This window comes from Lontra canadensis, unplaced genomic scaffold (assembly GCF_010015895.1).
Source record: "Lontra canadensis isolate GAN:19392208 unplaced genomic scaffold, GSC_riverotter_1.0 scaffold60, whole genome shotgun sequence".
NCBI lineage: Eukaryota > Metazoa > Chordata > Mammalia > Carnivora > Mustelidae > Lontra > Lontra canadensis.
The window spans coordinates 3,272,980-3,300,722 of record NW_022631054.1 but is presented as its reverse complement, the minus strand read 5'-3'; the positions used below and the strand labels follow the sequence as shown (position 1 = coordinate 3,300,722).

Genomic DNA, 27,743 nt, shown 5'->3' with positions numbered 1-27,743 from the left:
ACAGCACAGAGGGGCAGAGAGAGGAAGAAATAATCTTAGGCAGACTCTGGGCTCAGGGCAGAGCTTGACACAAGGCTCCATTTCACCACCTTGAGATCACAACCTGAGCTGAAATCAAGAGTCAGATGCCTAACCAACTGAGCCACCCAGGCACCCCACCACCAGTTATTTTTTAAAGATATTCAAATCATAAGAAACAAAGTCTTTTAATTTGTCCACAGAATTACCATTTCTAGAGCTCTTCATTCCTTTGTGGAGATCCAGGTTTTTGTCCAGTATAATCTCATTTCCACTTGAAGGACTTCCTTTAATATTTCTTGTAATGCAGGACTTCTGGTGATAGATTTTTTTCAGCTTGTCTATGACTGAAAACACCTTTGACATAGGCCCTTCCACTTCAACACAGGTGAAAGTCTTAGGAATTGCAGTGTTACAGGTTTGAGACTGAATACTTCTGCCACCAGCGTTGTGTCCTCACTGTCATCCACCTAGTGAGTGTTCTCACTCTGCAATCCCTTGGAGACTGCTCTCTAGGATCACTTTTGGCACCAGATATTTTAGTTTGAATTCCTAGACACAGAACCAGAATGAGGATGTTTATTCAAATCATTTATTGGGAAACTGCTCTCGGGAGAAAGGGAGTAACAGAAGCAAGCTAGGGCCAGGGGCAGGGTGGTGAGGAACATGATCTACGGGGAAACTCTGGAGGACAAACTATCCCACTTATAGTTAGGAGAATTGACTTTTTGTCCTTGTGTCAATCAGTCATTGGCTAGGGCATGGGTATGGGTGCATAGCCTCCCAGGCAAGGATGCTTCCCATATGATTGAGGGAAATCTCTGAAGAAAGGGAGAGTTGTGAGTTGTATCAACAAACACGTATAGCCCCTGAGAGGTAGCAGCTACCACAGGTAGGTAAAAGGGCCATTGGCAGGCATTAACAGCATCAGATAAATTAACATTCCTGAATATTTAGGGGTAGGCCTCTGATCTCCAGTCTACCATTGTCCTAACTCTATTGTGTAAGTTCACAGGGTCTTTTGAGTGTGAGCTTCCATGTCAAGCTCGGACTTGGGAATGTTGCAAAGCTGGTAGCCTCCCATATTATGGTCATGCTCTCTAGGTACACTGTAGTCATTCTTCTTTCAGATCCTGCCAGACTTCCCAGGGTTCATGAAGGTACCGGATATAGTTCCTTATACTCATGGAACCAACGAAACCTGCATCTTCTCCCCATCTCAAGAGAATTACAAAGCAAATCTCTCTTCTAATTGTCCCTTTATAAATAAGGAAATTGAGGCTCAATACATTTTGCAGCAAGGTTGGAAGAAGTAGAGCTAGAGCCAAGTTAGGTGTTGATTTACGGGTCTCTCACTCCATCAGGGGTCTGCAAACTATAGCCCATGGGCCAATCCACCTCCCCCGCTCTCCCTCATCTTTTTTCGTTGCTGTTGTAAATAAAGTTTTATTGGATTATAACCATATTTGCTCATTTATTTATTGGCTATGGCTGCTTTCCACACACAGTGATGATGTTGAATAGTTGTGACAGATACAATTTCACCTACAAATTAAAAAAATATTTATTGTCTGGCCCTTTATAGAAAGAGATGGCCACATTATGCTTTTTCTGGAACCTCCACAGACACTTATTCTAATTCTAAGACTCAGTTATTCAAACACTTTATTTTTTTAAAAGATTTTTATTTATTATTTATTTGAGACAGAGCGGGCGAGCAAGAGAGAGTATAAGCAGGGGGAGCTGCAGAGGGAGAGGGAGAAGCTGGCTCTTCACTGAGCAGGGCTCCCCAATGAGCAGGGAGCCTAACTTGGGGCTCTGTCCCAGGACCCTGGGATCAGGACCTGAGCCTAAGGCAGACGCTTAACTGACCGAGCCACCCAGGCACCCCTATTCTAAGACTTTAGGTGGATAAAGGATTCTCCCTGATTCTTGGTGAGATAGTACAAGTTAGGTCTTGAAAATCTACTTTCTTTTATACCAACAGAGAATATCTAGTGTGATTTAACTCGAGGGGATTTCCTGGGAGGAAGAGGGAAGATACAGCTTTAAAGACCCTTGTGTCTTTTTTAGGGGGAAGAGGGTTCATTTTCCAATTCAGAATGCTGTAGCTTTTGTGAATGAATGAATGAATGAATGAATGAATACTGGTATGTACAAAGGAAAAAAAATCTGGAAGGATACAGATATCTGGTGGGTAGTTACCTCTGGTGGGAGGAGGAGAGGTATTTATATTTCTTCTGCATGATTTGTGTTTAGGGTACAACTGTGTACTTTTTGCAATTAAAAAATGTACAAACACACACAAAGAGAAAGGGAGGTGGGAGAGAGACTCAAGAGACTTCTTCCACCATGGAGTTTAAGAAAAGAATCTTTCTAGGATGATGGATGCGTCTGTGTTCTTAGTGGTGTGGTTGACTTAATGACCTCACTTGCCCGTGGCATCCATCCTATGATAGATGAGCTGCCCCTAACTCTTCAGGCTCTATATTCCTTCATAGGCAGAGAGCTGTTAGAAACATTCTGAAGGGAGTGAGGACTACAGATTTCTGCAGGAGCAAATGAATTGCAGAGTTGTGTTGGAAATAGAATTGCAACTGTTTTGCCATTTCTCAGGAAGCTAGTAAGGCTGGCATGAAGACTAAATTGTGAATGTCAGGAACTAATCATGGAATATTTCAGATTTTCCCAGAATGGCTGCAAGATATAAAGAGATGGCCAAGCGTGTTCCTATTTATAAGAAATGAGTAATACATGAGCATTGTAGAACATTCAAACAATACAGATGTGTATAAAGTAAGTGAGAGTCCTCCCTTCCAAGTCGCTGTTACCGGAAGTAACAACTGCATATAATTTGAAATTGGGACATCTCTAAAGATCTTTTATAATGTCTTCATGCTTAGATCTTTAACGCAACCATGTTTTATTTTTGTGAAGCATGTAACGAGGGCTCCCATCAAGTTTATTTTTCTGTAATCTGGCTTTCAAGGGAGTTTCTGGATTTATTTTACCGAGCGAAGGGAAACAATCATTTAGGAACGTCCGCACGCCTTTTTGGCACCCACACGTGCTCGGGACTTTATTTGCAGTGTGTGATTTTACCCCAACGCGAGTTTTGAACTTAATTCATAAGTAAAGAAACTGGGCGTTACCTAAGAAAAGCAGCCTGTAGAGCAGATTTACAAGAGAGCCGACAGGCCAAAACGCTAGCGTTAAGAATCCTGACGCCCAAAGCCTCGCCCCCTTTCCAACCTCTCGCGACAATTGTGCGTCATCCGAAAGCGCCGGTGGCCCGGGCGGTCGCGCGGCCTGTGTCGCGCGAAATCTTCGCTCGGCGGTGCTGTCTCACCGGTGAGGCCGAGAAGTCGGAGAGTCCCATACTGTCCTCTCGGCTTCCCGCCGCTATGGAGTACCTCATCGGCATCCAGGGCCCCGATTATGTCCTTGTCGCCTCCGACCAGGTGGCCGCTAGCAGTATTGTCCAGATGAAGGACGGTGAGAGGAAGCAGGGGAGGCCCGGCGGGGCCTGGGTGTAAGGGCAGTCGGAGGGAGTTCGGGATGGGCGGGGGGGAGTTCGGTGAGCACCAGGGAGGTCTAGGAACCCCGCGTGTCTTGCTCTGCCCTTGCATGTTTTATAGAAGGAGGAGCTGGGCAGACTAGCTTAGGACCTTGGCATTCGCTCCTCCTAGGTCTCCGAGGTAGTGCCCTGCTCCGGCCTTCGCTAAATGCTTGCTGGGCGCAAGGTGCTTGTGGGAATTCAGTTTTTAAGTGTTTAAGCGCTTGCCGGGCACCAAGCTCCCTAGATCCCCGAATCTTTTAAGTTTTTCTGTTGTCGCTGCTAATGAGGTAAGTTTGCTGGCGGTGTAAGATGGGATCCTGGGGAAACTGAGACTGTGGGGCTAGAAACTTGACATTTCCCTTCCGCTACCTGTATCTTCCCCTTTGTCAGCTCTTATCCTCCTTTTCCAGTTTTCCGGGGCACTGGCTGCCGAGTTTTCCTTGTATTTAAGTAGTAGTGGAATTCGCAGATTGGAGTCTTATGACTTACTTTCTTTGCGACTTTGTACAAGTTTTTTCAGGGTGGCCAGATTTGCTCATCTGTTAAGTCAGGTTATTAATACCAACCTCACAAGCTTGTTGTGAGTATGGAGTGAAACGGTTTAGTGCAAATGCTTAATGCAGTGACAAATAGTAGTAATAATACTAAGGACTTAAGCAGGTGCTATTTTAAGTGATTTACATTATTTCATTTACCTTTTAAGATCACTATCATATTGCCATTTTACAGATGTTAGTTCTGAGGCCTAGGGTTAAGAAACTTGCCTAAGACCACCCAGGTTCAAACCTATGCAATTTGACTCAGATCCTTTGCCCATAACTGCTATACTGTACTGTCTCCCCATAGTCAGTATTTAATTTTTTTAAGATTTTGCTTGTTGATCTGTGGAATCTAAGAGTGTGTTTTCGTGATTGATCACAGACATGCTACTGTTGAAAAAGTATTATGCTTTGGCTCAGATGACTTCATGTTTATTTGACAAATATACATGTGTTTTGACACCTGTGTTGCCCACTACCAGTGCTAGGTTCTGAAGGGATGCAAGAAGAATAAGATGTGGCCTGTATCTGAAAGGAAGTTACAGTTTAATAACGGACTCAGATATGTGTACAAATAATTATAGTACAAGCTTGAAAATTATGCTACATATGAAAAAAAAAACTTCTCGGGTAATGTAGAGGAAGAAGAAATTCTTTCTAGTTGTAGAGATTAGGGAAGGTTTTGAGAAGGCAGGTATAGTTCATCTTTGGTTTAAGGAAAGGAAAGCTACTAAATCTGGAATTTTCTGAAGTATATGTCCATCACTGCTTTTATAAGCAACAGGCATCTGCTTGTCAGGCTGTCATCACTTGGGGAGATGGAAAGAACACTGAGGGACTCTGCTTGAGTTCTGTTCTTTCATTCTTCTTCTTCCTTTTTTTATTTTATTTTATTTTTTTATTTGAGATAGAGTGAGTGAGTGTAGGAGCAGGGGAGCAGAGGGAGAGGGAGAAGCACACCCCCTGCTAAGCAGGGAGCCCGATATGGGGCTGGCTCCCAGGACCCTGGGATCATGACCTGAGCAGAAAGCAGACACAACCATCTGAGCCACCTAGGTGCCCCTAGAAGTTTTATTTGTAAATCATGCTTCCCAAAGGAGTCAGTTTGTTTTGAGGGCAAATCTGTCCATTATTTTGAATACTAAGACCTTTGATATACAGGTGATTTTAGGATGAAGTAGTGTCTGGGTAGAACAATAACCAAATCAATACCTTTACAGATACTCTGTATAACCCACACAGGGCTATAAGACATTAAGAAAACAAGGAAATAAGTACTACAAGATGATTTTGTATGATAAAAGAAGTATCACTAGTCAGTATTAGTTTTTAAAATAATGATTTCAGGTGTAAAGCCTAAGGGTATTCAGAGAAAAGAAACATCACTGTTGTATGGAAGAAAGATGAATTTGAGTTAGTGCTTGAAAAATGGGTTGGAAATAATTGCACTCAAATCTAATTTTCCCTGTAGTCTTTTCTGGTATAAAATGTTTTATGATAGGAGCTTTGAAATTCTATGAGGACTTTTCCTACCTTTCATTTCATTTCATTTCATTTCTGCTTACTTAGGTAGGGTAAGCAGAATGCTGAAAATGGATAGCCTTTTGGGATTTATTTTCTCCAAGTATAAAATAAGAATGATAATTCCAGTAATTTTTTTTTGGTTTGTCACTTTTGTAAGATATTTTGATATAGAGAAGATATTTCCCAGAGATTGCTTGCTTATGAAAGTGCCCCACATCTTCAGTTTGATTATATGCTACAATTCATGTCTCTTGTCTCTTGGTCTGTATAGAATTGCTTTTACATTTCTCAGAGCAAGGCACCGGGTGGCTCAGTGAGTTAAGCATCTACTTTCAGCTCAGGTCATGATCCTGGGGTCCTGGGATTGAGTCCCACATCAGGCTCCCTATTTAGCAGGGAATCTGCTTCTCCCACCCTCTGCCCCTCCCCCTGCTTGTACTCTCTCTCTCTTGCTCTCAACTAAATAAAAATAAAGTCATTGAAAAATATACATTACTCAGAGCACTTAAACCCACACAGAATGCTTTTTTTTTTTTTTTCTGAATTCATATATCATGTGTAATCTGAGCTACACTGACTAATACTGAATATGTGATATTGTTCATGTATAGTTTTCCCTATGTACCAGGTAGGGTAAGTGATAGTATAACCATTTTATACACTTGGAAACTAGAGCCCAAGTTCAGAGTGCTGAGTCAGATTATAATATAGGTCTAATGGGGTATCTGGATCAGTTAGTAGAGCATGCAACTCTTGATCTTGGGGTTGTGAGTTCAAGCCTCACCTTCGTTGCAGAGCCTACTTTAAAAAAATAAAAATAACTAAAGTCTGATGGGTTCTAGTATAGTTGGCCTTTCACAGTATTGTATGCTGATGTTCAATTTGTTTTCTGTTTGTTTCATCTGTGTGGATTTTTTAAGTTCTTTGTCAAGGATCAGAAATTCCCTAGTGTTATGCAGGCTGTTTCCTCAGAGAGCCATTAGCATTTATAACACCTCCCTTTTACTACTCACTGGACACACAATAAATGTTTAAAATACACTTTTGGCCTCGTATTGAATTCATTTCAAAATTGAACAGTTTACTGCCTAGAATTTTAGCATTTTTTCTTAATGTGACATTAATTCTTTATAAACAAGCTTTTTCTTTCCAAAATAAAAACAACTTTTTGGGGGGTGCCTGGGTGGCTCAATTGGTTAAGTGTCTGCCTTCGGCTCAGGTTGTGATCTCAGAGTCCTGGGATCAAGCCCCAAGTTGGGCTCTTAGCTAAGTGGGGAGTTTGCTTCTCCCTCTTCCTCTCCATCTGTGCTTTTCCTCTCTCTCAAATAAATAAATAAAATCTTTTAAAAAAACAGAAAAAAAACCCAGCTTTTTTTCTCATTATGAAAATAATAGGGGCACCTGGGTGGCTCAGTCGATTAGGCAGCTGCCTTCAGCTCAGGCCATGATCCCAGGGTCCTGGGATTGAGCCCCACGTTGGGCTCCCTGCTCAGCAGAGAGCCTGCTTCTCCCTCTCGCTCTGCCTATTGCTCTGCCTACTTGTGTTCTTCTATCTGTCATATAAATAAATAAAATCCTTAAAAAAAAAAAGAAAAGAATGCAAGCTTATTAAGTAATATGTTCTTACAGAAATGATACAGGGTATTTTAGGAAATGCTAATAAAAAGAAAGAAATGAAAATTGCCCATACTCTTGCCACTGGCAAGAACTTAGATGCCAGTGGCATCTAATACTTTTCTGGTCCTTTTTCTTTGCATAGATAATATATCCATAAGTGAATATATATATTATATATATAGTTATATATATATAATATGTATATTATATATATATCCAGTATAATATATGGATAATATATCCATAAGTGAATTTTTTTTAAGATTTTATTTATTTTTATGAGGTTTATTTTATAATCTTTTGGGATGTGGGGGCAGAAGGAGAAGCAGACTCCCTGCTGAGCGTGGAGCCGATCCAGGACTCTGTCCTGAACCGAAGGCAGCTGCTTAACTGACTGTGCCACGCAGGTGCCCTGAATTTTTTTCTTTTATGACCATGTTTGCAAACTAACAGTCTTTAAATCTGTAGCCTGCAACACATAAAAGTGTGTTTGTTCAGGAATTGCAAGGCAGTTTGATACTCTCTGCAGATACACTTTGTGTGGTTTTATCCCCCAAGTCTAAGAAGCCACATTGTGGTTCTACAACTTTCGAACATTTGTAGAATATTTGACTGTAGCATTTTGTTCTTTAAATCCTATTAAGGGATTTTGACATTTCAGAAGCTTTCAGACAGGAAACATGTCTCCCAGGGAAGATTATTCAGCACTATTTGAAAAATGAAAAGTGAAAGTGAGAGTGAGATAGGGAGATTTAGGCTTTTTCTGAAGCTACAGACTGAATTTGGAGTTTTCTTCCTTAGGCACTAACTGCTATCTGAATATTTATTTATCTATGTAATCTGAATGAGTCTGGTTCAACTAGATAAGATTAGACTATTGGGATTTTTGAGGTATTTTTAAATAGCATAGTGTTAAGATATTCATTAGAATTTTTGCTCTGGCATTATAATTTTCTCGTCGCTTTGGAAATGGTGTTAATTTACTTTTTAAGGTAATTTATATTCTCAGTTGATTTTGTTGTTCTTTTTCGAGATGACTCCTTAATTTTCAGTGTAGCACTGGTCCTTCATGTATGCTTTTGTGTGTGTATAAATAGAATAAAATTTGTATGTGTAGAGACATTTCAGGGCTTTGAAATCATGAACCTAAAGATAATGGCCATTGGCTTGATTCCTTCAGTCTCTGAAAGTTCAGTTTTTGCATTTCAGGGGCCTTCAAATGTATTTAACTGTATTTTCAGTTTTCGGCTTTCAAATATATTCTCCAACTGAAACTAACCTTAATAAAATAGGCCAATGGGTTTAACATGGAAAGTGAAAGAGAATAATTAATACAGTTGCCCATTAAAGTCTTCTAAAAACAGCGATTAGTAAAATTTTTCAATATAGTGACTGATAAACTTGTTTGTGGTTGCCTGTGTAATAGCAGTAAATTTCTGATGAGGTAATTTTTAACATTATTTTTTTTTCTTTGAGCAGATCATGACAAGATGTTTAAGATGAGTGAAAAAATCTTACTCCTATGTGTTGGAGAGGCTGGAGACACTGTACAGTTTGCAGAATATATTCAGAAAAATGTGCAACTTTATAAGATGCGAAATGGTGGGTAATACTTGGAATGTAACTATGTTTTTGGAATGTAACTTGTTGTCTTTAAATCTGAAATAAAAAAGTTGACTCTCTACTGGCAATTCTACACATGAGCAGACCAGTGTGGTCATATTTTTACTTGAATCTTCCTACTTTTAAAACATTATCTAGACCCTCCTGATCTTAAAAATTTTCTGCAAAAATCCCAGAGCTGAGAAAATAACTATTATAACACTGATACTTGAGGTCCACCTTGGAGATGAACATGGTAGTATCAGGCTTTTTAAGTGTTAGATATTTCAGAGGATGTCATTTGACTAAAGTATATCTGAACCTCAGAACTAAAAGACCTCAGTTAAACTTGGTTTTACTATTTTTTTTTTTAATGTGACAAGTCACTTAGCTTCTTTGAGTCTTTATTTTCCTTACATCTAAAATGGGATAATAATAATATTAATGAATAACATGTAAAGTGTTTGTAAACTTAATGCTCTGTGTAGTTGTGGAGGAGATTTAATGTAATTGAAGAGTTCTGCCTTGCCTTTCTGGTAGATTCTTGTCTAGGAAGATAATTAGGATTTTTGTGAGTTCCCTCTGGGGCTAATAAGCTGTCATCCTTATTAGAGGATTCCTCACTAGGATTTCCTCATTAGAGAAAGCCTCACTAACAGATAATATTAGCCACTAGCTTTATGATCCAGGGAAGTTTATAGTGACACCTTAGCAGAAGGGACATTACTTCAGTTACTTACTTCACAGTTTAATACACTTATGCACAGCACTGATACAATGTGGGACTGTGAAAGAACTTAATTTGAATATAATTGTATAAAATGGCTAGATTTTAGGCAGCAAATTTAGCATCATGCATTTAATTCCATGAATACTTTTGAAGGCCTCCTCTATCTTAAGGACTCTGGCTATTACCACAGGGAATTCAAAGATGAAAAACACCTAAAGGACGTAGCACTCAGGTTTAAGCAAGTTGAGAATATTTCAAGAGTTATTTTTTAGTGGTTCTCTACTTCATGCCTACATGGCAGGTGAAGGATGCCAGTATTGTTTCTCAAGTATATTTCTCAATTAGCTACAGCAATATTTCACTGTCCTGTCCTAGGAGAGGGAGGGAGAGTAAACAAGAGTTGAGAGGGTTGCTTATTGCGTAGATGTTAGGGTTTAAAGTCAGTGCACAAAACAAAAATTATGTGTGGTTAAAATGGCCTTTAAAATCTTTTAAATTGGGGCGCCTGGGTGGCTTAGTCATTAAGCATCTGCCTTCAGCTCAGATCATGAGCCCTGGGTCCTGGGATCAAGCCCTGCATCAGGCTCCCTGCTCAGCGGAAGGCCTGCTTCTCCCTGTCCCTCTCCTCTGCTTGTGTTCCCTCTCTCATTGTGTCTTTCTCTGTCAAAGAAATAAATGAAATCTTTTTTAAAAAACATAAATAAATAAAATCTTTTAAATTACCTATCAAGTGTAGTTTTGTTTATATAACCCTACACTGTAATTCTTATGCATATTAAAGGTCAAGAACTAAGCTAAAATAAGGGAAAGGAGGAAAACATCTATATGTAAATAGGCATCAGACCTTTCTGCCTTTAAGATGACTGTCAAATCCTTAGTGGTGTTTAGGGGATTAGGTGGAGAATTGAAAACTATTCCTACTTGTTCACAGTTGCTTGCATTATAATTTAATATGCACTAATAGACTGGTTGTGAGGATGAAGTTAATAAACTGTGAAAGCACCTGGCACAGACCCTGAAACATAGCTGCTGTTCAATAAGTAATTGTTAGAATTTTAATCTAAATCTTACCTGCTGTGCTTGCTTCTGCAGCACATATACCAAATCTTACCTGCTGTAGCACTGGTGTTTGATGATAACATGTGCTGTCTTTCCAAAGTTGTAGTTTATGCATGGGTCTGCTCAGTTGCGGGTCTTTCTTGGCTTTTGGCTTTAGTCCCATTTTACTGGGGGCGGGGGTTAAGTCCCCGAGAGAGTGCATTATTAAATGCACACCTGTTGGCATTCCTCTGGGCTGTAGTTTTGTTGTCATTACAACTTTTTTTTTTAGAAGTTTTTATGCTTGTGATACTCCCATTTTTAGAAATGTTGTAGATAGTGATGGAAACTTTTTTTTTCCCTGTTGCTTGTACTTTTGAAAATCATATTTAATAAACTTACTTATTTTTTTAAAGAAAACCTTATAAAGTATGACCCCTCCTAACTTCTATCCTCTTTTTTCCCAATATTCTTTTTTTTTTTTTTTTTAAGATTTAATTTTTTATTTGACAGAGAGAGAGATCACAAGTAGACGGAGAGGCCGGCAGAGAGAGGGGGCGGGGGAAGCAGGCTCCCTGCTGAGCAGAGAGCCCTATGCGGGACTCCATCCCAGGACCCTGAGATCATGACCTGAGCCGAAGGCAGCGGCTTAACCCAATGAGCCACCCAGGCGCCCCCCCAATATTCTTTTTAAATCAACTTTAAAAATCAGCATCTCGAAACCTTTCTTTTTTCCCCAATACCTATGCATTTGTACCCCCTTCCTTCTATAGAGGAAACCAGTCTGACTCTGGGCGTACAGAGAGTGGAAGGATGTGAAAACAGGAGTAGTGGAATGATTTGGGGTGCTGTTATTCCTGCTGCTTCACTTTTAAGTATGACTGTTTGTCTCTTGTACCAGGTTATGAATTGTCTCCCACAGCAGCAGCTAATTTCACACGCCGAAACCTGGCAGATTGTCTTCGGAGTCGGGTGAGCAATACATCAAGCAGCCTTACGTGAAAGCAGAAAAATCTTCTGTGCTTCTGTATCTTACTATACCTGGGAAGCATTTTTGCCCTTTTTTGGACTTCCTAAGCCATTCTTCTTGGTACTTGTTCATTCTTCAGACTCTATGGACTTGTTTTCTTTTTCTGCATAGTTGCTAATTAAAGCCCGAAGGGCAGATACACTCCCAGAGAATTTGGATGGGGCACACCAATATGAAGGCCTATGAAAGCCTTTAAAATTTTTTTAAAGTTTTCCTAGCAAATTATGTTCTTTAATTCCAGTGGCTGAAGGTTCTTATGTGGTAGTGGAGGCGAAACTTTGAAAATAACAATGCAGGGGCGCCTGGGTGGCTCAGTGGGTTAAGCCTCTGCCTTCGGCTCAGGTCACGATCTCAGGGTCCTGGGATGGAGTCCCGCATTGGGCTCTCTGCTCAGTGGGGAGCTTGCTTCCCCCTCTCTCTTTGCCTGCCTCTCTGCCTACTTATGATCTCTCTCTGTCAAATAAATAAAATAAAATCTTTAAAAAAAAAAAATAACAATGCAAGTTTCATCTTTTTTTTCTTTTAAGATTTTACTTATTTATTTGAGAGAGAGAGATCACAAGCAGGGAGCAGGTGGGTTGAGGGAGAAGCAGACTCCCTGCTGAGCAGGGAGCTGGATTTGAGACTTGATCCCACAACCACAGGACCATGACCTGTGCCAAAGGCAGAAGCTTAACTGACTGAGCCACCCAGGCGCCCACAAATTTCATTTTAAGATTATGTGTCTTTCTGTGATTATTCTTGCCAAAGCACACAGATTTATTCATCTTCACTTACTTAGGCCTTGTTGCTATCTTGGAGCTGTTTTTGTTCCTTGGACAGCATGTTAAAAAAAGGCAACATTAAGTTAAGGATTGAATGTATTAAAGATTGTGGAGGATGTGCCAAGAAAGTTCATATGATTGCTAAAGGTGTGTGTTACTCCCTTCCCACGGGAACTAAGTAAATGGAGCCTTACCATGTGACCTTACCCCCTGTGCCTGTTTACTCATCTATGAAATCGAGATAACTTCCTAACTCCACAGGAGTGCTAGGGAAATGAATGCTTGTAAATCATAATATTTAACATTCATATGACTTTTGCCCAAAGCATTTTGCTTGATAATTTAATCTACTCACTATTCCACTGAGATATATAGTAGTTAACTCTCTATCACTGATTCGGAATGAGTGGCATAAAGTGGGAAAAGGACTAGCTCCAGGTCACACAGCAGGTCAGACAAAGTTACACTAATGGTGCCATAATTACTTGACTGTTCTGCCTTATGTCAGCTCCTTGATTTTTCAGTAGTGTTTCTAGAACATCAGTGCTATTCATATTTTTACTATGGTTTTAGTTTCATCTGCACTTGCTTAAGCTGAACTATGACAGAATCTAAAGTAGAGGGGTTTTTTTTGTTTTTGTTTTTGTTTGGTTTTTTTTTAAGTTACATCAGAATGTCTCAATAAATAGAACCTCGTTTTCTCAGTGCTACCTTTGACCCAGGGGCTTATGCAAAATAACGATCATGAGGTTTGAAGGGAAGCTAAAGATATTTTGGTGAGAAGGAGATAGATTTACCTATATTGTTTTGATCTGGGTAAAAGGTCAGTGGCCTTTTCTTGTTCACTGCTCTGTGAGAGAGGAAAATGGGTCAGATAAGGCCTTTCCTGCCTCTCAGAAATTCCTGTGGTGTTTGGTAAAGAGTATGCTGTGGCTTGCTGTGTAAAATCTTCCTTTGACTTGTCAGGCAGAACTGGAATAAGAATTCCAGCTTTGGGTTCAATAAAGACTTTGTCATAAATATAGCAGACATGAAGTAAGTTAAGCTCCTTTTAGAATTGAGATAAGAGTAGCAGGCAGTGTGCTTCATGTAAATGCAGTGGATCTGGTTAATCTCCTAACAGAAATGTTTAATGTCTTAACAAATAAATACCCCTTGTAGACAGTGACATAGGGCTTTAGTAAATACTGACTACATCTGCCTATGGTTCTCAGCCTAACCTTTTGCTCTCCCACCCTTCTATCAACTTAGATTGTTAGCTCTAAAATATGAGTTGATATTTTAGTCATTTTATTCTGGGGAGAAAGGTGATGATATTTTTTCAGTCTTTCTAATAAGTGTGAAGTCACTAGATTTGGTTCATTTATGCAGTCACACCAGGTGGCACATGAGACTTATTTCGGGTCATCCAGTTCCCATGTATAACTTTGTGTCAATAGCTCAAATTGTCTGATACCTAATTTGGTGTGTGTGTATGTACATCTGTGTCATTGGGGGTGGTGTTCGGTTGGGAGGACATTTACTTATTGCACAATATATAATAAATTTATTGTAAATTAGTTCTTTAAGATGCATGCACGTTTAGCATTGTGGTTAAGCACTGTCTCTGGAATTAGACTGCCTGAGGTTTTTTGTTTTTTTTTTTTTTAAGATATTTATTTGTTTGAGAGAGAGAAAGCAGGGGGACGAGCAGATGGGGAGGGAGAAGGACAGCAGATTCCTTGGTGAGCATGGAGTGGATGTGGGGCTCAGTCTCATGACTCCCAAGATCATGACTTAAGCCCAAGTCAGGAGTCAGATGCTTAACCAAGAATTGAATGCTTAACTGAGCCACCTACATGCCCCCTAGCCTGCCTGAGTTTAAATCTCTTTCTCACGAACTTACTAGCTATGTGTCTTTGGACAGATTCTAAGCTTAATTTCTCTACTTATAAGATAATAGCACCTACTTTACAAAATTATTATAAACTACATGAAGCGGTCATACAAAGCTGTTAGCATAGTGTGTGGCACACATGACCAATCAGTCACTTGTTTCTGTGCCGCCATTGCTGCTTGGTTGAAGGAGCAATTTAATAGCTATTGGTTGTTTTTTTATGGAGATTCTTTGTTGTGCAAGTTTAGTTGAACTTCTTTGCTGGTAAAAAGGATATAAAAAAGTATTGATATGAATAGGGAAGGTGGAAGTAAAGCAACATTGATCATTTATTATGTGCAAGGCTTTGTTCTAGATCGACACAGTCCAGTATGGTAACCACTAGTCATAAGTGGCAATTAAAATTTAAAATAATTAAAATTAAATAGAATTTAAAATTTGGCTCCTAGGTGAGAGTCTCTTGGACTTTGAATGAAAAATAAACTTTTGTTTCTATACAAACATTTGGTTCCTCAGTCATAGTAGCCACTTTCCCAGTGCTCAGTAGCCCATGTGGCTAATAGCTACCATGCTGGACATTACAGAACATCTTCATCATTGTAGGAGGTTCTCTTGGACAGTGTTGTTCTAGATAGTTATATATGTGACCTAATTTAATGCTTACTATGGCATCATAAGATGAATGTTATCCCCAGTTTACTTACAAGCCTACTTTAGACTGGTTACTAATAAAGAGGTTAAATATTTGTTTCGTGTCTTGAGTATACCAAAGACGTGTATAGCCCGTCAAAGTCTGAGGTAAAATTCTAAATTCCAATACCGTACTCTTTCATACTGTCTCCTTAATTAATGACTGGACTAATATACAAGTATGTTTGTGCGTTTGGGGAATTATAAAATTTCCAGTTCTGTTCAAGTGTTTAGATCTCCAAATAAGAGGGCACCCGGGTGGCTCAGTCTGCTGAGTGTCTGCCTCTTGATTTTGGCTCAGGTTGTCATGTTGGGGTCGTGAGGGCCAGGCCTGTGTCCAGCTCCATGCTCAGCATGGAGTCTACTTGGGGTTCTCTCTCTTCTCTCCCTTTGCCCCTCCCCCAGCTCCAGTGCATGCATGCACATGCGTTCTCTCTCTCTCAAGTAATAAAATCTTTTAAAAGATCTCCATGTAGGATTATATAGATAAGATATAAATATGTGCCCATTGTAGGCGTTCAGTAAATATTTGCTGAATCGAGGCGCCTGCATGGCTCAGTCAGTTAAGCATCTGCCTTTGACTCAGGTCTTGATCTCAGGATCCTGGAATCAAGCCCCACATCGGGCTCCCTGCTCAGTGGGGAGCCTGCTTCCCCCTCTTTCCCTGTAGCTCCCACTGCTTGTGCTCTCCCTCTCACTTTTCTCTCAAATAAGTAAATACAATCTTAAAAATATATATGTATTTGCTGAATAAATGTCACCCAGTTGGTCCACAGATATCGCTGAAAATGTTATTGTACATTTATATATTGGAAGGGAATTTTATTAAAATATTTTTTAAAAGATTTAATTTATTTATTAGAGAGAGAGCACAAGCCTGGGGGAAGGGCAGAAGGAAAGGGAGATGCAGACTCCCCACTGAGCTGGGAGTATGGCAGGGCTCAATCCCAGGACCCTGGGAATCATGACCTGAGCCAAAGTCAGGTACTTAATTGACTTAGCCTCCCAGGCACCCTTTATTAAAATATTTTTAATGAATTGATGTTGCTTTGCCATGTACTATGAAATTAAAGATGAAATCAGTAGGAAGAGATGGAAAAAAACACAGAATGGGAGAAAAAAATCAAAGCCTTCATTCTAGTTTTTACTTAAATGCATGTGTACATTTAAGTTGAGCTCCCCCTTATTATACCCCAGGGAGCAGGAAAAGAGCTTATTAGGCTTTTTGCTATGGGTTTGTCTCCCTGTTTTTTGATTATTTATGAGGCTTCTTTGAGCATGGGTTTTGGAATCACATATATCAGCTTTCTAATCTGTTCTCTCATATGATCTAGTTTCTGTGATCTTCACTAAATCACTTACGTTTGCTAAGCCTCACTTTCTTCATCTGTTATGAAGGAAGGAGTGATCAAATGTGGCGAATTACAAGAACTGAGAATTAGCCATTGGCTTAATAAAATATATTTGAATGAGTGAATGATACCTCCCTGAAAATAGCAAGTATTTAATAATGACTTCATCATTAAGAACATGCTATTTGGATTTTTAATAGGATTATTTTGGAAAATTTTGTAATGGCTTATAGGCATAGTTTGCACGATGCTTATTTCGAGTCTCCTTATGATTTGATTAATGGGCTATAGAAGAGAGAGTGATAAGTAATGGGCTGTTTCTTGCTTGAAATTAATTAGGTGGCATATTTGGCATAGTATTTGAATGCCCTAAAATTATCTGTTATTATCCACCCAGATCTTCACTTCACGTATGCAGAGACCAAGGTATGAGCCAGCCAAATCTGATATCCTTAGGGCCTGTGGCATGGCAAGGCTTAGAGTAGAATGCTGCCCTCCATGGTATGTAATCTTCAGGGCTTTACTGCTGCTACTCATTGGCCAAAGTGTTCTCATAGAACCTTTTCTGCCAAGTACTTGGTGAACCTTTGGTAATTTATCTTTTTATAGCGCTATACTTGCTATTGCTTAGCACCTAAAAAATGGAAATCACGAGTTGGAAAAATTATCAGCCAGGCTGGTGTGGTGGTTTTCAAACTCTGCTCCATGAAGCTGCCTCAGGAAAGTCACCAAGGAAGACCACTGTGGTGAAACTTTAGCTCTGCTTCTGTTCTATCTTATCTATTGGGGTTCCCTGTAGGGTTTTATTTGAGAAAAGCAGCTTCATGGTCCCCTTTTCTGCCGGAGTTCGGAAACCAGTAGTTTAATTGAAAGGGCCCTGCTTGGGAAGTTTTAGCACCATCTCCCTTGTGAGGTAGTTGAAAAAACCCTGGGAGAAAGAGAGAATTTGTTTGGATAATTTTTATGGTTTCTTCTAGCCCTCAAATAGTATAAGTTAAAGATGTGATGTCAAGACCATGACCAGACTTGAATTTATTTTTTTCAGGGAAAGGTAAAGAATGTGTTGGAAAGAATTTCAGGTATTAGTCATTTTTGGAAGTGACCGTGACTTATTCCAACACCCTGGCCTGACTTTGAGTGTATTTCGTCTGGCTTATAGTAGGCATGGATATGTGGTCTTGTCCTAGAAGAATCTTGGTTGCTTTGAGCCTCTAATCTGACTAGTAGAGTTACTGTCCTCTTGGCTGGCACAAAGATATCATCTGTTTATTGTTATCAGTGAGGTCATGTGACATGGTGAGCAGATGGCCCTGGTGAAACCTTGACTTTGCAGGTCTTGTCCTCTAAACACGACTAACCATTTGTTACATATGATTAAAATATCACTAACAAGGGTAATTTCACATGCTTTTTGGCGAATGTGGTTAGCAGGATGTGACATGACACAGCACTACCTTCTTCCTCCATGTGCCATCTCCCTTGAGGCCTTGTCTCCCCTGCTCACTCCTGTCTCACCCATGCCCAGGCTTGCCTTCCAGCTTACCTGCTCCAGATGGGCGGCACAGTGGGAGGACACTGGCAAAGGCAGATGTGTTTATTTTCCGGAGACAAAATGTTTTGCTGCCACAGATGGCAGTGCCTTCGAGCAAATGGCAGCCTTTGACACCACTGCCACACAGCCTGGGCATCTTGACAGACAGAGCTGGCTTACTTTTGGTGATGAGGAAATTGAAGAAAAAAAAAAAATCAAGATTTTCATCATGAAACTCATGGAATTTCAGTGCAAGCAGCAGCTCTTTCAGACCTGGAGAACACTTCTTTCCCACCAGACCTCAGTCAACTAGTCAGCTAACTAGATGGGCCAAGAGTTGTATATTCTTTAATTATTTGGTTTCCTAGCCTGAGTGGACATACAGTAAAAACTGAAAACATATGACTGCATTTAGATGGATATTTAGTGGTACTGCAAAACACATGTGCATCTCATGTCACATCTCACAGGAGTCTCTTAGGATTGGGGGTGGCTCATGTCTGCCCCATTGGAGATAGTACTGTTCTATTTTTAGTGGTCATTTTGATTATCCAAGGGCCCCGCCACATCTCAAGTTGAGATGCCTTGATTAATATGTTAACACTTGGTGCTTACAGTGTTTTCCTCCCAAGAAGAATAAGAATTCTGACAGCAGCCCTTTAACACAGTTTGTTTACACAGTCATTAGGGCTTGACTAAGTCCATTAAGAAGACAAAGACTTGAATGTTGAATCATTATACTTACTCATCTTCTAAGGAAAAAATGGTTTAAGAAGATCCTTCTTTGAAAGTTACTGGCTTTATCAGGAATCCTTTTTTTTTTTTTTTTTTTTTTTAAATATGTGCTGTTTTTCCCAGCCTTAGTGCTGATAGAGTTAGGAGTTTGCAGGTGTAAAGTCCTCCTCCCTCCCCTTCCCCATCTCTCTCCAGGGGGTTGTATGTGAGAAGGTGTTGCTTTCTCACTCAGAGAGCATATATGTGCTACCCTGTTGGATGCCTGCTGTGAGCAGAGAGAACCCCTGTTCTGGTTGAATGGAATGAGCTTATTGGGTAGCTGGGATTGTGCAACCCCATAATGCCAACTTTGCACTTAAAGCATCTTTCCTACCCACAATGGGGTTGAAGGTAATTGGTCTAAATTCATACTGTTTTGAAGCTTGTGTCCTGAAAATTATGCTCTTTCCTACTAAAAAAGCTTGGAGCAGCAGAGTACTGTGTCTGCTTAGTAAAAACATGCTTTTATTTTGAAAATGTGTACCATCAGAAGTACAGGTTTACCCTGCCTTTTAGGATTTCTTTAACCGTGGCTTGTGTGGGCCTTCTCTCAGACATACTCACAGTTAAAAATATGCAAATACTCTGCCTCTTCCCATGTCCCCTGGCCACCTGGAAGTTGCTAATGCCTTTATTTTTGTTTCTTAAGTTTTAATTCCAGTATAGTTAACATACAGTATTAAATTCGTTTCAGGTATACAATATGTGATTCAACTTGATGTCTCTCTCTCTTCTTTTTTTTTGGCCTAACCCAGGATCATGCAGGCATATGAATTCAGTGTCTGGTCCCAACAATTCCATGGGGTTTTCCTGTACTCTGGTTATCTAAAGCAAAGGACAATGGGAAGTTTTTGTTTGTTTGTTCTTTAAGATTTTGTTTAGCTATTTGAGAGAGAGCACATGCAGGAGCAGGGATAGAGGCAGAAAGAGAAGCAGACTCCCTCCCACATGGGGCTCAATCCTAGGACCCTGAGATCATGACCTGGCTCTTAAAGGCAGACACTTACCTGACTGAGCTACCCAGGCACCCAGGACAGTGGGAAGCTTTTGAAGAGGGAAGGAGTTCACTGTAGTATTTCTTAACCTAGAAAGTAGTAACATGTATACTCATTTTATTCATTAACCTGTGTGTGTATATTTTATGCACCTTTATATGTATATGTTACTTCACAAAAAAAGTTTAAGCAAATAAAAAGGGTAAAAGGGCAAGAAAGCATAACACATTTTTTGATAAGTTGAAGAAAATAAGTTCAGATTTACCATTGCTTTTGAGTGTAGACCATAGAGCAAATAGGATTAATTAGTTTGGAAAGAAAAAAGGCAGGGAGAGAAAATAATGATCTCTGAGTCTTTACAAATTGAAGTAACCTGCCAAACTCTGCATTGCCTTTCTGATGCCTCCTAATGTGTGCAGTTTTTTATAGGTGAGAAGTTCTGCAGGTGCTGATAGCATTTATTCAGTAAATCTACAGCTTGCATTGTCCTTGGGGCTGGAGAAACAAGTGTAGAGCTCAGTGAGTGCCTTTAGATGGAGAAATTGCACTGCAGAGTGACAAGTGGCACATTGGCCATACAGAGATAGGTAGGTGCTCTGGGAACAGAACCTAACCTGAGCCTTAAAGGACCCGCTGTCATTAAAGCAAAGGTGAAGCAAAAAGGAAAACCAGAAGCACAGACCAAAGAGGTGTGTGAGAGTGTGTTAAGTCAGGCATAGGGGTTTTCTAATGATGTTTGGAGTGGGGGCAAATAGTTCTCTGAGCCTCCTACTCCTAATTTTTTAGCTGTTTTAACCAGTTGGGTTAACCAGGGCTCTACTGATTGAAAAAACAAATATAAATACATATCTCTATATGGTTTTTCTATGTATCCTACATATGGAAAATCCACAATTTAAATAGTTTGTTAAATATGCTGAGATTTTTAGGGGAATGGAAGAGATTGAAACTAGAGAGGTAGTCCATGTTATGAAGACTTTGATGAAAAAGCTTTATGCTAAAGCAGTGGAGCTCTCTGGAAGCTTGTTGACTAGGAGGGGGTTAGCATGATCAGATGAGATTTGGCTAGACCATTCGCTCCTTTTTGGTGAAGTGTTTGGGGAAAGAAAAGAGAAGCAGGGAGACCAATGAGAAGCTTCCATGCCAATTGAAGAGGTAAGAATAAATTGTATTGAACCTAGGCTGTTAATGGGGAGAACTGTGTTCTAATAGAAGGGGTCCTGAACACTTGTGGTTGCTGTGGCCATCCAGAAACATACACAATCATATATGGTCCTAAATAGTCTTTCCCAGCAGACTTATTTATTAACTCAGGAAGGTGAATCAGCTCTGATGTTCAATATCCATAGATATTCATGGTCATGCTTAGTATGTACAACCTGATATTTGCCTTGTAGTGTACAAAGCATGGTTTCTGCACTTAAATTTTTGAGAACTGACTTAAAGGTATATAGAATCTTGAATTTTCCCTGGAAACTGCTAGCTCATGAAAAAAATTCAAGTGGCCTTGTTGCAGACAATGGTGGTGTTGGTTTTACCATTGCACCATCAGCAATTTTATTTTGATGTTATTTGGGAGAAAGCAGTATTTTTGATTAGCAAGTAAAATTAATGTAGAAAACAAATACCGTGTTAACTAGTTGGTATAATAAGGCATCTGTGCCATGCTGCATTTCAACTCATTAAATTTCTAAACTTCTAATTACGGTAAGATTCCAACTTTAATGGGAGAACTCTTCAAACTTGAGGTTAGTGATGGCTTTAGAGAAGTAAAATTTACAGAAATTTTGGAATTATTGAAGGAGAACTTTAAAACATAATTTTGCTAAAAATTGAAATATGCACAATATTCAGTTTTTTTGCTCCTAAAATTCAGATTCAGTTGACATTTATTGGGCCCCTACTACTTACTAGGCCTTCTTTCAGAAACGTTAACACAGAATAGCACTCTATTCCTCACAGCTGGCAGGCAGGCAATACCATCCCCATATTTAGACGGGGCACTTGCCCCTCCAGGGCCAAATGACTGTCTCAAGTAACAAATGTAAAATGACAAAGCTGCAGTTGATCTTGGGTCATCGTTGCTTTTTTCACAAAAATGCATCCCTATCTTCTGACTTACAGCATTTAAAATCATAGTTTGTTCAAATAATAATTTAAAAGATGTTTGCTTTTAATTTTTAAAAGGTTGGTAATTGCAGTAATTTAGAGATTGCTGAACTTAGAGAACTCAGCCATTGTAAGAATGTTGCCAGTGTGTTAACAAAACATTTGACATGAGCTAATCATTATAAAGGAAAGTGAGGACAGTTCTTACATTATGATGATTTCACATCTGCCAGCATCAAACAGGTACGCCAAATAGACTTTCAGAGAAGGACCTATGGGGGAGAAAAGAAAAAGAAAAATCTTGGTTAGACACTCTCATTTTCAGGGTAATGCTTTTATTTTGTCTTGGGCCTCTAAAAATCAAAGGTTTCCTTGTTTCTCTATTTCTCAAGTTAGTGTGAGAATCTATAAATATGGGCCAGTTTGTTTTTTAGCACTACAAAGATGAATGTATCCCAAACAGGAGAAAAGGCAAATCAGGCGGTCATTTTAATCTAACTTCCTTGTTGTGAAGCTCAGATTGGAGATTTTTCAGTTAGAGGATTAGGAAGAAACTCTTTCCAACTTCCAACTTCATACTTCCTTTTTTTACCCTGTAAGTAGAAACAGTGGGTAACAGAGCTGGTCCCAGCTTGTGATTATAAAGAAAGTCCAGTTTCTTCTCTGCTCCCCAGAACGTCTGTCTTAAACTTAGAAGTCAGTGCACAGTCTTCAAGATCATCCTCTGTTTCATCTGTCACCTTCCACTGCTGACCTGCCTCACCCTTGTCACCCTGGCTTTCTCCACTTCATGCCCAGTCACTCGCACTCCCCAGCCTGCTGTGTGTTCTTTCTCGTCTCTCTGTTTTTTGCTGACCAGGCCACTTTACTAGTCATTCATGCCTGAATGTACTTTTACGTCTCCCAACTGGCTGACTTTTTTTTTTTTTTAAATTTTATTTTTTATAAACATATATTTTTTTCCCCCAGGGCTACAGGTCTGTGAATCGAACTGGCTGACTTTTAATTGCCATTTAAGACTTCAGCATTTTCCGGGGAAACTTTCTCTATACTACTCCGCCCCCCCCAAACACACACACATATCACCCTCAGTTTCTTTGTGGTCTCATGGCAATCTAGGGATAGCTCTGCCAGTGTCCTTTTGTAATTGTTCACTATCTTTCTTACACATGTGAACTTTTCACTATATTCCACATGTACAAGAATGAGTGTTTGTAGAAATGAAACCTCCTAACTGGCTGGCTCTTCATTCAGGCTTCTAATTTGGGTTGTAAACTCTTTTCTCTTTCCAGCTGCCTCTCGACAGCTCATGGGATCCAAATTGAGTTTTTTACATTTGCTCTACCATCTTTTCCTTTATTGAGAACCTTAACTCCTCTTTCTTTCTCATCTTCTATTCTACTAGTTATTAATTCCTGTCAATTCTACGTTCCAAATAGATCTCATATTCCATTTCTCCCCTTCCATCCCTACTGCTTCTGTAGTATCCTATGACGTGGAAAAGGCTTGGCTCAGCAGGGGAATAGGAGTGGTTTTCACTGGCTCCTCTTCGGTTTACATAGTGAAGTTCATTTTCTTTAGGAAGCCAATGACAGTATCATCCCAGTTCTTCTGCTTCCTGACAAAATCACCTAATTCACTAGGTATACATGTTCCCATATTCACTAGCACCCACAGTAAATGCTAAGTAACATCTGTTGAATTTAAAATAAAGGGGCGCCTGGCTGGCTTAGTCAGTGGCTTAGTTGGAAGTTGCTGAAGTCTCAGATTTTTTTAAGTGTTTGATATAGTGAACCTTGCAATTCTAATATAGATGCAAAGTCCTTTCATTAAAATGGCAAAATTGACATTGAAATTTTAAATTTATTTATTAGAGAGTGAGAGCACAAGCATGCTGTGGGGAATAGGGGGCAGAGGAAGAGAGAAGAAATCTCAAGCAGACTCCCCATTGAGCACGCAGCCTGACATGGGGACTCTGAGACCATGACTGGAGCTGAAATCAAGTCAGACACTCAACCAGCTGAGCCACCCAAGTGCCCTGACATTGAAATTTTAAAATTAGGCCATCAAACCCATGCAAAGCAGGTATCTAGTATCTAGTGAATTCTTTTGATTATTGGAAACAAGCTCCTGATTCAGAGGTCAGAGTATCAGTATAAGGAAATGATAACCTAATCCATTTTGTTTATTAATGAATTTATAAAATTGGGCATTGGCAAAGCAGTTACGGTATTGGTATCTGCTCATCATCACAGGTATTTATTAAGTACTTACTACATGTTTTATAGAGTTTTAGACACTTTGGGGGAGTCATGTGGTCGGACATTAAATCTGCCTTTTTAAAACTTAAAATATTATTGGTCATGTAAGATGTGATGCATGAAATAGAGAACAATAGATACTGGTAAGCAAAATAGTATATCCTGAAATATTTGAGTGTGAAACTGACATTTACATACGGAATCATATTTTCACACTGATTTCCATTTTGTGGAGGCAGCATGGTTTCCTAGAAAAGCACACAAGACTCGGAATCAGAAATCTAAATTCTGGTCCTGACACTAATTAGCTGCGTGGCTTAGGGCACATCATTGTCCCTTCTTTGATTGAGTCCCCACATTTGTAAAAGGGGTGTTGCACAAACTAGTTGAGCTTTCTTCTAATTCTGTAAACTGCATTTTTGTGAAATACTCTTGGTGCCAAAGGTGAGATTTTAGGAAGCTTTGACAGTCAGCTGGGGTGAAAGAAATAGCACACATTGCCCTTCCAAGCCCTGTCTCTGTTTAGTGCATTTAGAAGCATGTTTATTAAAACCCTGTATCGCTAGACAAACTCCTTTGTCCTATTGGTGGTTCCACATCTCCTTCCATTACCCCGGGAATGGGAGTATGCTTCATGCACTGCTTAATGTTCCAAGGTACAGCACAGGCAAAAGCAACTGCACCTCCAGAACACCTCACTCCCAGCGACGTCGTCCTATTCAATTAGAGGTGGCAAAGGCTGGCCTGGCTCCAAAGGAAGACTGTCAATTCCTCTCTTTTTCTGTGTCCACGCTCGGCAGGATGCTTCCTCACGCCCACCTCTCTCCCCCTTGCTGTGACTTTGGCTTCCGCCAGATGTCACACCACTGCTTGTCACCGCCCAGACTCTCGTCGCTGATTTTGTTGTTTCAGTGTATTTATCACAACTGTTCTCTTTAGCTGTAAAATTTATGGAATTTCACACTCTTCTTAATCACTACAGTGTTTCTTTTTCATGAGCAAGGGAATATACAAGGAGTTGTGTGTGTCTACGAGTTGGAAGGGGGGAAATGCTCTACCTAACTTGAGGAAAGTTTGTATGTGTGTGCCGTCTCACGCCCAAATACACAAAGTGGAACCAAGCGCAGTTCCACAGGGCACAGGTATTAGGAAGTCCATTGCAATCCCAGGAAGAAGTGCACAGGAGACGTGCTTATTGGCTAATTTCCCTGACTTAAATTTTATCCCTTTTTACAACCAAAAACGGGGGTGATTTTTTTGGTTCTTAGTGGGACATCTCGATATTATTTATCTAGTCAGATCTGTTAATAATACAGTCACATCCTAAAAGTACCAGTCGTAGTGGTGATTATGGTTATAATAACTAATCTGTATTTTTACTGTCTAGCAGGCATTTGCATTGGACACTTTACATTTACTGTTATTATCCCTGTTGTATAGATGAAGAAATCTCAAAATGACTTAAAGCTTTCCACTTTAAAATAACCTTATGTCATGTATTAGGGGCAGGGGGAGCAGAAGAGGGAGAGTGAATCTTAAGTAGGCTCCTGAGATCATGACCTGAGCTGAAATCAAGAGTCAGACACTTAACCATCTGAGCCACCCAGGCTCCTCTCATAGATTTTTAATAAATATTTTATTTATTTATTTATTTATTTGAGAAAGAGAGAGAGCACAAGCAGGGGGGAGGGGCAGAGAGAGAAGAACAAGTGGACTTCCCGCTGAGCAGGGAGCCCGACACTGGGCACACTGGGCTCGATACCAAGACCCTGGGATCATTACCTGAGCTGAAATCAAAAGTCAGATGCTTAGCAGACTGAGCCACCCAGGCACTCCATTGTGTATTTTTTTAAAGGGAGGAAAAGAGCACATTTGTCATTTGTCTAGCATTGCCCACTCCCCAAAGAAGCAAAATTTTGGTGGTACCTTGTTTTAGAAGCTAAAATTCATTTCGTGTTACCAGAATGGTGCATTTAAATTTTTTCTTTGTCTATCAATTAGATATAACTTTAAAACTAAGCATTTTGGTGTTTGCTAGGCTGTTGGGCAGAGAGTGTCTGATCTAAATGTTTGGATTCATTTATTGGTCATCTGGATGTTTACGTTAGTTCAAAATTGTGTTTAATATTCAGTCCCAGACTATATTGTGAAGGGTGCCTTGACATACAAGATACATTTCTTGCCTTGGGGACCTCATAACTTTGTTTCATTACCTAGACTTGCTATCTAAATAATTAGAATAATGGTAACAGCCAAAGACTAGATTATATCATGACAGAACAAGGATTACTTTGTAAAGGATTCCATTTCGCTAGAATAATTGGCACATTCTCACAGGGAATGCTGATCATGGGGTACAATGGAACTGATGAAAAAGCTGGAGGGGCACCTGGGTGGCTCAGTCGGTTAAGCAGCTGCCTTCAGCTCAGGTCATGATTCCATGGTCCTAGGATCAAGTCCTGTGTCGGGCTTCCTGCTTAGCGGAGAGCCTGCTTCTTCCCCTGCCTCTGCCTGCCACTCTGCCTACTTGTGCTCTCTCTCAATCTCTCAAATAAATAAATATATATGTACCATATATATATTTACGTGTGTGTGTGTATCATCTTACCAAAAAAAAAAAAAAGGTAGCTAGAAAGTGAGGCCTGGCACTCAGGTGCACATACCTATAGCAGCAGAAACAGCATGAAAGTACTTAATAAATAAAGTACTTTTATTTATTCTCCAAGTCTACGTGTAAGGTTTGTTCTTATTCTCCAAGTCTACGTGTAAGGTTTGGTTTTGTTTGTATTTTTTCAGGCCTCCAGAAAATCTCTAGGTCTCCAGGTCTGTGATCAATCTCAAGATAGGTTAGGGTAGGTTCACCATGAAGTGGGTATGCTCTAAGTTAAGATGCTTGTGAATGTCTTTGGCAGTGAATACAGTCACCACGAGGCCCCTGAAAAGAGTCTGGTAAGGGGAGAGGAGGAAACTGTCATTTACTGCATTTCTCCCATGTGTCAGGCAGTGTGCTAGGCACTTGTTATTAATATACCTCTATGTCTCTTTATGAAGACACATATGCTAGGAGTAGGTGGGCTTCTCCTGAGTTCTTGTTCTGTGTATTTCATGGGCACTGTGAACTGCATAGATGATTGTGTTTCTCTAGTGATAATTTTAGCATTTATCAAGTCTTTACTATGTCTTAGGCACTATGCTTACTGTTTATATGCATTATCTCTTTGAATCTTCATCGTAGCTCTTTTGTGTAGGTATTAGCCCATGTTTTTAATGAGAAAACTAAAGTTCAGAGAAGTTAAGTGACAAGCTTTTCTAAGGCCACGCATTGGTAAGAGAGCCAGATTTTGAACTCAAGTCTGTGTATAGTGTAACCCAGCAATTTTTCCTAAGATACTTATTTATGCTATTATTTTCCCTTTGTTCAGTTCTGTATCTGTATCCTTAGTTTTTCTTTACTTAGCAACCCATGTCTGAAGGGAGGTAGAAAGAGAAGGACCTAGGAATCTAGCAAAAAGCAACAGTGTGTGGACATTCAGAGAGATGCTGGCAGTCTGTTTAGACTTGAGTGAATTCTCGGAAGTAGGACCTACCACTTTCTGACATTTGTTTAGTGATTTTCCTCATCTTGGGATACTAGGCATTAGCCACATATAAATTCAAATGTGTAATGCTTTCTGGTATGATTATTACTCAGTCAGCAAATATTATATTGAGTGTGTACTATATGCTTATATATC

At 39.8% G+C, this 27,743-nt stretch overlaps 1 protein-coding gene across 1 annotated transcript in view; it reads left to right on the top strand.

Annotated features, from left to right (window-relative positions):
• The first annotated feature begins 3,338 nt into the window (after positions 1-3,338).
• The window catches only part of PSMB2 (proteasome 20S subunit beta 2), a 32,397-nt gene continuing 7,992 nt past the window's right edge, over positions 3,339-27,743 (top strand). Inside the window, exons 1-3 of the mRNA XM_032877221.1 lie at positions 3,339-3,513; positions 8,737-8,859; positions 11,529-11,599. Coding sequence (XP_032733112.1) covers positions 3,423-3,513; positions 8,737-8,859; positions 11,529-11,599 — 285 coding nt within the window. The 5' untranslated portion in view covers positions 3,339-3,422. The remainder of the gene's footprint in view (positions 3,514-8,736; positions 8,860-11,528; positions 11,600-27,743) is intronic.